Below are 11,238 nucleotides of genomic sequence, written 5' to 3' on the forward strand. Positions count from 1 at the left end.
GTCTGGGACCAAAAGGCACCTGAACAGCTTCTACCCCCATGCCATAAGACTGCTGAACTGTTAATCAAATGGCTACCCAGACTATTGCACTACCCAGACTATTGCACTACCCAGACTATTGCAATACCCAGACTATTGCAATACCCAGACTATTGCAATACCCAGACTATTGCATTGATCCTTTGTTGCACTGACTCACTTACACTGACTCTATGCACACTCATTGGACTCTACCCACACGCTCACACATACTTACACTGACACTCCAACACACACACACACACACACACACATTACATACGCTCACAAAACACACATGCATATTGATGCCACAAACACACAAACATACACACACTTTCACACTCTCCACATACGCTGCTGCTATTCTGTTTATTATCTATCCTGATGTACATTATCTACCTACATGTACATTATCTCAACTACCTCGTGCCCCCGCACATTGACTTGGTACCGGTAGTCCTTTTATGTAGCCTCGTTATCGTTATTTATTGTGTTACTATTTTCTATTTTTTATTTGGAGATTTTCTTACTTTTTAACTCTGCGTTGTTGTGAAAAAGTTCATAAGTAAGCATTTCAATGTAAAGTCTATACCTGTTGTAATCAGCGCATGTGACAAATACAGTTTGATTTGATTTGAACCTTCTGTGTCTGACTCACCCCACATCACACTGCACACGTATTCTTCTCTCCTACAGTTGTTGCTGTGCAGGCTGCCATGTATTAATGTTTTTTACATCCTCTTCAGTCTGTAAAGAGCCCTCATATTTGTGGATAATTATTTTAATATTTACTGCTCATACATGTCACATTACACAGACAAAGTCTTGAAGATGAACTGAAAACTTCCCTTGTAAAAGTGGTGAATGACAACTTCCAAGAGAACTAAAACATAGCAGACAGACATAATGCTGTGTTAAAAAAAAAATTGGGAGCCTCAGGCAACTGGGTCAGTGGAATGATGCCCCTTAAAGATGTACGGAATATACTTGTACTTTCTTTGCTGCAGTTGCATAGCAACAGAGACTGGCTCCATGCAGTTGTAGTGCATGGTGGAGGGATATGTACCGCGCTGAGCTGAGCTGTGCTGCGCTGCGCAGGGAGGCAGTGGCTGGTGATTAAGCCTGTAGTCTTTGGCTTTAATTATGAATGGCCTTCCTTCCTTCCTCTGCCACATGGCTCCATCATGGCAACCATCAGAGTGACAAGAAGGAACTATAGAACTGACTGGGAGTAAAACACTGTTGACACACCGCTGACACTTAATCAAAAGTATTGGGCTTTAATGAGTACAGGAAGTGAATGAATAGTTCATTAACAGGTTGAAAATGGCCTTGCTATGTTCTGACCGTTGTTAATGTGAACATTTGAGGTCAATAATAGGGGCCAGTCTTAAGAGCCAATCACAGGCACTGGTCTCAATAACCTAATAATCAATTTACTTATACGAAGGGTTCAAAGGTCTAGTTCAGTCAACTGAGCTTCCAAGCATTTGCATGCTTTTCTGATGCACTTCTGTAACAGAGAATATGTTTAGTTTTTAGTTGGTTTGTGTGGGCTGATTTGGGTTGATATGAATAATATGGATATTACATGCTTATTGCTACTGTTGGTTAGGTTTTATGGAGGTGCAATGGAAAGTGCCAGTTTTCTTTCTGGTATCTCAATATGAATGTAATGTTGTTCTTTGTATTCTTTGTCTTGTCTTTTAATCATTAGACGTTTGACTTATTTTTACTATCGACGACCATTTTGGAAACAAGTGCTTTAATTAATAATTTTAAGTGCTACCCTCTGGGAATACAATGTACAATGTTTTTACCCAAATCAATTCAATTCAATGTAATTATTACATGGTCTCTTTCAAGCACAAGAGTAAAGTTTAGGTCAACTTTTGCAACTTGTATTTTTTATTATTGCAACTGGAAGACAATACATCACATAAACATTATTGTAAGTTTCAGAAAAATTGAAAAGAAAAAACAACATTTATACTTTTTTTGCCACGGTATTGGACAACGTGATATTTACATGAATGAAATCGATGAAATAGTTTGAAATCGTTCTTTGGCAATATGATTGCACAACAAGGAAAGAATCAAACATTCATTGGAAAACCAACCAAGCTGGGTGCACTCTGCATTACATCGATTCTTCTCACATAGCAACATAATAGTTTGCATTTGACATCTCTTCGATGGCTTTCTGACACTTCTCAAATAGTCACTAACATGGCAGTATTGTAACGTATTGTCTGAGTAAACAAACACAAAACAAACAAAATGGCGGACTGGCTGGCAGGCTGGCCTTGGGTGATTCCCAAATGGCACCCTATTGCCTTTATAAGGCACTACTTAAAAAAAAAAAAGTGCACTATATAGGGAATTGGTTGCCATTTGGGATGCACACTTTGAGCATGATTTAGTTTGGCAGGTTTTAGTTAAAATAATATAAGCACATTTGTTTCTCAATCGAGGGCTTTTCAGGCAGTGATACATTTTCTTATTTTTCTTTCCATTTCATTAAATTACTCAGTCCTATTTCCCGGTATCGTTCTATTTGTCAAGCAGACCCTTATAGGGTCATGACTTCACCTTCCTTCCCTGCATGTCACTGGAAGTGTCCCAAATGGCATCCTATTCCCTATATAGTGCACTACTTTTGACCAGAGCCCTATTAGCCCTGGTCAAAAGTAGTGCAATTTGGGACACAGTCACCGTGTGAGTCACTGTGGTTGCTAAAGCAACACATTCTCCTTGACTTGCCACAGCAGACTCTACTATTAGTCAGCAGTTCACTGACTTCTTACTGCAAATAACACAGAGGGCTTGACCTGTAACACAAGAACACTCCTCTAGTGTCAAGAGAGGAAGTGGAGATGGCAGTGAGGTATACAGGGAGTGAGTCTTTTTCATGTCAACATTGATAGAAGAAACAGATTGAATTGAATTGAATAGAATAGTCAGTGTTCTGTATCAAAGTTGATATAATACTATGACAATGGAACTCTGCTGTCATTTGCTTGTCTAACTCCACGTCTAGCTGTCAGTCACTCTCAGTCTTTCCCCTAAACCCAAAGCAAAGTCTGTCTCTCTCTGACTCTGCCTCTCCCTACTGTCTACACATAACCTCTTACTAACCCCTATTACCTCTGCTGTTTGTACAGAAACGTGTTCATTATGTACAGTAACTCCACTGCATGTACATACCATAGCATGAACTGACTGAGGATGTAACTTGCAACAAAATATTCAGATTTAGTTGGAGCCAGTTGAACAGTGGAACATTCTGACGAATTCTAAATTCCATGTCAAACAGTTCCATATACTCTGTCCGTTTACACTAAAGAGTCTACCAGGAGGAGAAAACTAGGAACCAATGGTAACACATTTATAAAACAAAATGAGAGAAAATACTTTCATAAATAAAGAAATATGTGCTGTTCAATATGAAAACATGTCAGTCAAAGACATCGGAACACAACTAAGTCTGGAGGGCAGGCACAATGTTAAAGGGTGTATGGTTTTTGGACACACTCACACACTATTGATATATTCTGAATAACACTAGAACACTGACACATTTATTGTTTAAGAGGCAGAAGAAGACTGAAGGCCATACTAGAGGCTTTTCAGTTGACCCATCTAGCCTTATATCTAACTGACTGGGTTCAAATACTATTTGAAACCTTTCAAATACATTTACCGTTTGCTTTAGCCTGGCTGGGGTGCCAGGTGGATAGGGTTTGCACTTTTGGGACTTTACTATTGGTTGCATTGCAACAGGCAAGCTCACTTAAACACAGATTAAATAATTTGAAATAATTTGAAATCGTTTTTGAACCCAGGTCTGTTATACCTAAAACGCCCAGAGTAGCAGGGCCTCATAATTGTGGAGTGATTTCCCCATAAAATTTCTCCCTGAAGAAGATATGTCTTTAAAAGCCCGCTCATCTGAAGAAATACAATATTAATTAATTTAAAAAAAAAAATTGAGTGTATAAGAATTGGCGGCAAAACCTTTGTTTTCTCTTCTAGGATCTAGGTTTATATGAAAATAAGTCATGCTTCATGCTAAATACATTGTTTATCTTACATGATCTTTGAATAAAAAAAGATTTACTTTTGCATATTATTTACAAGCACCCATGCAATATAACTGAGAAAGTCCTGCAGGTCAAATTGCTTCAATTAAGAAAGGAAAAATAAAATATTTTCTAACCTTTTTACAGAGTTGTCCAGACTGGACAAATTGCTTATACTTTTATGAGGGTGGGTCGAGGAAGAAGGGGAAGCAATACACACATAATTGCAAGAAACAACAACGAATCCACAGTTTATGTATATAGTTTTCTGAGTCTGTCAAATGATAGGCAGGTGTCGTAGCATGGGTTATATTTAAACCGGCGTTCACGTTTGTGGAAGAGGAATACTGGAAGAGTTTCAGGGACGTCTAGGCTACTGTATGTCTGAAATGGCACCCTATTCCCAATATAGTGCCCTCCTTTTGTCCAGAGCCCATGAACCCACAGTGCACTACTTTTGGCCAGATCCATGAGGCTCTGGTCAAAAATAGTGCACTAAAAAGGAAATAGGGTGCCATTTCAGATGCAGCTGAGAAACAAGAACAAGATAGAGGAGATACAGTATATTGCCTCTGACCCAGCACTAAGTCGTCATCATAGCACAAAAAAATTGAACCATATTAACAGTATAGTTCTAACTATGCTTAAATACTAAGGAGTGCTCTTAAAGGAATCATGCCCATTCTCCATGATGCTTTTACTATTGGTGATAGAAATTACCGTAATGAATAGAAATAAGTGCATATTTCTTTAAGAATGGATTTTACAATTATTTAGACATTTATGGTATTCTCCTATCTCTTCTCTACAGATCTTCTGATGTTGCTATGCCTTTATGTTTGTCTTTGTAAGCTGTCAGATTGGCTACATTGAAGCAACCTGGTCGCTCATCTTTGGCACAGTCTTACATTTTGTGCTCATGGGCGTAGGATGACGTGTGTGAGCAGCAAGTTTTAACAGTTTTAAATCTGTTAGTATCATTGGCTCAACTTCCTGGCTTTCATTACTGGAAGATTGCTACAAATTCACAGATAAACTTCTGACAAGTTACATATGACATAAAACGCTCAGCTATTCTCCTCAATGATTCTATTTTTAGCATGTATTTCCCTAATTAGTGACAAAATGTGTTTTTCTATGGCTTGCATCCCCTTTACACAACATAAAAACATCAACAGAGACACATGAGAATCAATTACCCATCAGAGTTAGTGTTGAAACGTATAGGAAACGTATAGTAAAAACATAAGATTTTTGATATTGCCATAAATAAGTAGGATTCTCCTAATGCCCCTGGAGGAGAGATAGAGAGATAGAGAGAAAGGTTAAAGAGAGAGAGATGGAGTAGTGTCTATTGAGACTAATGCTTAATAACGTTATCTCTGGGCCGGTTCGTGGTTGGTAGGTCGGTGTGTAGACCTGGTGTGTAGAACTACTGTAGGCCTCTTTGCGCTCAGGCTTGGCCATATACCCTTTTCACACTACTGAAGCCAAACCGAGCTGTACTGGGTTGCCCTGGTTACGCATCCACCATAGTTGCTGCTGGAACCATGCTGGAAAGCAAAATCTGAAAAGAATATATCCGAGCCAGCCCAGTATAGGCTACAGTTCAGGTCGGCCCTATAGTGGGAATCCGGCATTAGAGACCGTGACACACCGTGACAACGAACTGTTAAAAGCAGCGGGTGGCCGTCCTATCGCCTCTGACCAGAATATCTGCCGTCGTTTTCTGTTAATTTCCCGACAATTCTACATGTTGAATCTCCACCATTCGTCGACACCAAGCAGGTGATTGCTAAAACACCTTGCAACACACTGCGGCCACCCGCTGCTTTTCGCCGTTGGTCTTTGCGGTGTGTCTTAGCTATTAGTTTCTAGGTCTTGGCGGTTGGTGTGTAGGCCAGATGTGTAGGCCTGGCCTTAGTTAGTTCCTTAGGGCCTCTTTCTGCTCCTTCTCCTTCTGAGCAGCCTTGGCGGCGCGGTTAGTGATGTTGTTGAGACACGCCCTGACGCCCGCCAGGTGAAGCAACGACCCCGCCGCCTCCTTCATCTCCTCATCATCGCTCTCCGACGGTGGCTTCTCCACTGCTGCCGAACGGCGCTTTTTCAGCGGCAGCGTGTCGCCCAGGGCCCGCAAGCGGTTTTTCGTCCAGGGCAGGCCCCGTCGCCGGGCATGCTGGGAGAGGAAGGAGACAGAGGCAGAGTCCAGCGGGACTTCTTGAGGTTCCGATTTGACCCCTCGATGGACGCCGACCTCCACCGCGATGATGTCATCGTTGTCGTCGAACGCAGAGGGCCCCTGGGAAGAGCAGGGCATGCTGGGGGATTTGGCGGTGCTGTAGTTGTGGTCCTCCTGGAGGTCGTCGCTGGGAAGGGGGGAGGGAGAGTCACAGGGGTGGCCGATGTCGCCTTGGGTCAGGTAGTCCCCCAGAGCTGACCTGGAGAGACACACAGGAGATAAGAAGGCTACAGTTACACTTAATGTAAACAGACTGCATTTAGAGTGTGTCCCAAATCACACCCTATTCCCTATATAGTGCACCACTTTTGACCAGGGCCCATACAGTTCATAAAGGGGACAGGCTACAGTCACTGTTCACATACATCACATTTTTCTACTGTTTCTACAGACAGTAGTGCATGTCTAGCCTTGTGTGCCAGGGTTTTGGCTGCACCATAGTATCATCAGACACACGACTACTGCGTTTGTAAACCCATACCTTTGATAAGTAGTACAATTTGGGTTGACATATTTCAAATATATATTTGTATAGTTACTGTGTCGTTACAATAGTACATTTGATATACCATAAAAGCGGATCAAAGCATCACGCCATCCTATAAATAAAAAATAGTCCCGCTGTCCGCCCACACCACACCCTCCCTCGGATCAAACCTCGTTTTCTTTTAGCAGGACAGTCTGTTGGCATATTACTATCTCATGGGAAGAACATACCCTCATCTATATGATCAAATATTCAGTGCATACCTGATGTGAGCTGCTGCCGTGCCTGTGGGGATGTTTAATTCATGACATGGTGTGTGTGTGTGGTGTGTGTGTGTGTGTGTGTGTGTGTCCCTTCATACTCTCATGCTACCATGATGGATGAGCATGTCCAGGCCTGTTCCTAAATCTTCTCTGAATCACGAGGCTCTTCACAGGAATAAAACATTGTGACGGCTGTATAAACACACCTGGTTGGGCTAGTACTCGCATATGACACCCTATTCCCTACATAGTGCCCTACCTTTGACCAGGGCCCATAGGGCTTTGGTCAAAAGTAGTGCACTATGTAGAGAATAAGGTGCCATTTAGGACGCAGCTGAGTCTGAACTCAATAGGAACATGTAGTACTGTACTACACCTTTGTGTGATGGTTTTAGTTTGAGTACAACAAACAAATTGATATGCGATTATGTAAATGGTGGAAAAATACAGTTTGGTGTTGAGGTGTGTATTATCCAGGAAACAACTCTACGTCATAACCAGTCGAGTGATGATTGACAGTTTCACTGACCTTATCGCAGTGGTCCTGCTTCCCACTGAGCTTATGGGTATGGGTCGGATGACAGGAAACGGCCCCTGGCTCCTGACGCGGGCACCATTTTGGATCACGCCTTGAGGGACTACAGAGAGAGGAGCAGACACAAGGACTTACATAGAGATACACACACACCAACAAATTCACGCCAAAAATAGACATTAGTGTGCATGAAACACACACACATAATTGATGTACACACACACAGAAATGCACACAAATACACATGCATACGTATATATATATATAACTTACCCCAAAAAGCAAATCACTTCCTCATCCTCGTTGTGTAGTATGGGGGCCTGGAGGAAACATGAACTAAGGCTCCAAAAACACCCAAAAAAGTCCTTTTAGAAACAGCAAAGCTCTCAGTATAGTGATGCAGGTCTTTATATGTTGTACACATGTAATTGTGTAATTCCGAACTTTATCTGCAATGTTATATTCCCTTTTGCGCAACTCAACCCGTTTCCCCTATCCAGCTGTTCCATTATCTGTGTAGCCTGCTGCTACAGGTAACTACCAAAATAAAGGAAACACCAACATAAAGTGTCTTAATAGGGTGTTGGGCCACCACGAGCTGCCAGAACAGCTTCAATGCGCCTTGGCATAGATTCTACAACTGTCTGGAACTTCCTGTATGGAAGCACCCCATGCTTTCAAAATACTTTTTATCCCTCATTTACTCAAGTGTTTCCTTTATTTTGGCAGTTACCTGTAGAATGGATGAAGAGGTATCGCTCGAGTTGCAACAAAATGAAATATAACGTTGCGTATAAAGTTCGGAATTACACAATTTCATGTGTTCAACATTTAAGACCCCTATCACTATACTGAGAGCTTTGCCGTTCCTAAAATAATGTATTTGGGTGTTTTTGGAGCCTTGTTCATGTTTTATGTTCATGTTTTTTCAGGAAGTTTGCTGTTTGGGGTAAGTCTCTCGAAAACGTGAAATCACAAAAAAAGGTGTCTGGACCCTTCTATAACATGCCATTTACATAAAAAATAGAGATTCTCCTTTAATCCAACACCTAGCAACCTTGTCAAGAGGGTGGGGGATGGGGGAGTTTGTGTGTGTGTGTGTGTGCACGTGCGTGTGTGTGTGTTTCCATGTACAGTATACCGGGCCCATGTGGGAAGCATGGCTAGTACACTGTGTTCTGTTCTGCCTAACTTACACAGCTTTCTTTACTGAGAGAGAGAGATGGAAGTGTCATGAGCCTCTCACTCCACCGGGTTACCACCTTAATTTTCTTCCACTCTGCTCACCACTCTCTCTACTCAGCCTAACTAGCTCCACCTGTCCCTGCTCTGCTCGGCTCTAATTACTCTGCCAGCTGCGCTGCATTACCCACTAACCTCTCCCAGTATTTAAGGCCCTGTCTTTCAGCTCTCCGGTGTCAGATCGTCTGCAAAGCTCACACCCGGAACCTGTGTGCTCGCGCTTCTGGCTCACCCCTGTTTTGTGACCCCGGACCTGCCTGATTCCTGGATACTCTTCTGCCCCAGGAAAACCAGACCTGCTTTCTGCCATTACGACTCCTGACTACTCTTCGACCCCGGTAACTCTGACCAGCCTTCTGCCTTGCTACAACGTATTTGGATTTCCCTTGAACTGTACTTCTGCCTGTTTTCATCCGCCCCGTTGTGTCTGTGTTTCCTCCCCCCCCCCCCAGGACTTCTGGACCACCAACCACCGGCGTCATCGGACGCATCGCTGCCACTGGGGGGAGGCACAGACCCAGCACATCGGACGGGATAACCCCTGGAGCCCTCACTCACTCCCTACATCCCTTTCCCCTTAAGTTTAAATAAACTTTCTGGTGTGACGCAATTGTGGTCCTCTTGTCGTCTGTCTGAACCGTGACAGGAAGAGAGAGAGCGAAAGGGAGAGAGAGGGGGGTGGGAAAGAGGAAAATAGGAAGAGAAAGAGAGAGATATTTAAATAAAGAGGAATAGAGAGAAAGATAGCGGGAAAGAAGGAGAGAAAGAGTGAGTGTGCCAGAGCTCCAGTTATTCGAGGCTGGCTGCTCAGCTCAGCTCACGACAGACGCTCCAGTTCAGCTCAGTAAAACAGCTGTCATCCACATCTCTCTCTGGATCTCTGAGGTCAGTGTGCTTTTCATAAATGATGACCACCATTTGCTTTTGTCTGCGACAGCATTTTTTAGAAAGCATGTGAACGCACACATTTGGCCCTATCATCACAGTAGCTCTCCTATTCCATTTTATGAATACATAGGCCTATGTGCAATTTGCATACATTATGTACCGTAAAGGAGTGTCTCTGTTGTACTGTACCTATAGGGTTTCGTCTATTAGCTCCTAACTGTTAGCCCGTATCCATTAGCCATGTTAATCCTATTGACTCTGATTGTGGGACTAACCCTAATATCTGTAGTGGTGCTCCTGTTAACCTTATAAGTAAGTCCCTGCCTGCCTGTACACTGCCTCCATTGTAATCGTGATCACTTGCTGTGTGTGTGTGTGTGTGAGTGAAAGTGTGCACAAGTCTATCTTTTTGTGAGTCAATGTGTGTGCTACTACTAGGTCTTTCTGGGTCAACATCCCCCTCTCCTTTCTCCCTCCCCCTTTTCGGTCTCTCTCTCGCTCCGGCGGCAGGCAGGGCTTTCTGTTGCCGTGGAGACGGCTCCCATTCCACATGCCACAGAGCGGTAGATCATGCTTCAGCGGAGGAGGCAGGAAATACCTCTCTGTGTTCAACACAGCTTCAGAGGCAGAGCACACAGCTAAGAGAGAATCCTGTTTACCGCAGAGACACACTGCACACTACCCTGGCCTGGCCCTGCTCTGCCTAATCTAACCCTGGCCTGGCCCTAGCCCTGCTCTGCCTAATCTAACCCTGGCCTGGCCCTAGCCCTGCTCTGCCTAATCTAACCCTGGCCTGGCCCTAGCCCTGCTCTGCCTAATCTAACCCTGGCCTGGCCCTAGCCCTGCTCTGCCTAATCTAACCCTGGCCTGGCCCTAGCCCTGCTCTGCCTAATCTAACCCTGGCCCTAGCCCTGCTCCGCCTAATCTAACCCTGCCTGGATCCACAGGCAACTCTGCTCGATTTGTCCACTCACTCACTCACTCACTGACTGACTGACTGACTGACTGTCTCTCTCTCTCTCTCTCTCTCTCTCTCTCTCTCTCTCTCTCTCTCTCTCTCTCTCTCTCTCTCTCTCTCTCTCTCTCTCTCTCTCTCTCTCTCTCTCTCTCTCTCTCTCTCTCTCTCTCTCTCTCTCTCTCTCTCTCTCTCTCTCTCTCTCTCTCTCTCTCTCTCTCTCTCTCTCTCTCTCTCTCTCTCTCTCTCTCTCTCTCTCTCTCTCTCTCTCTCTCTCTCTCTCTCTCTCTCTCCTTCCCTTCTCTTTCCCTGTCTCTCTCTCTTGCCCGTACTCTCTCTCTCCCCCGCTCTGTCTCCCATGCAGCCATGCTATGTATAGCGGTGACTCATGTCTTCCAACTTCGAAGGCATGCCGTCTCTGCAGGTATAAAGCCTGAGACATATGCTGCTGAGAAGCTGGGCGAAAACACAGCTAATATTGTCTTTACACCCTGTCGGTATGGAGAGAGAGAGAATATATACAGTG

At 43.7% G+C, this 11,238-nt stretch overlaps 1 protein-coding gene across 2 annotated transcripts in view; it reads right to left on the reverse strand.

The window, feature by feature from the left end:
- Window positions 1-1,906: 1,906 nt before the first annotated feature.
- LOC121552598 (forkhead box protein N3-like) overlaps window positions 1,907-11,238 on the reverse strand; it is a 48,335-nt gene continuing 39,003 nt past the window's right edge. For both annotated transcript variants that reach the window (XM_045211271.1, XM_045211272.1), the window contains exons 5-6: window positions 7,622-7,730; window positions 1,907-6,541 (exon numbers count right to left, since the gene is read on the reverse strand). In XM_045211271.1, the coding sequence (XP_045067206.1) occupies window positions 6,028-6,541; window positions 7,622-7,730 (623 nt within the window). In that variant the 3' untranslated portion in view covers window positions 1,907-6,027. The remainder of the gene's footprint in view (window positions 6,542-7,621; window positions 7,731-11,238) is intronic.

Source organism: Coregonus clupeaformis, chromosome 36, assembly GCF_020615455.1.
Source record: "Coregonus clupeaformis isolate EN_2021a chromosome 36, ASM2061545v1, whole genome shotgun sequence".
Taxonomy (NCBI): domain Eukaryota; kingdom Metazoa; phylum Chordata; class Actinopteri; order Salmoniformes; family Salmonidae; genus Coregonus; species Coregonus clupeaformis.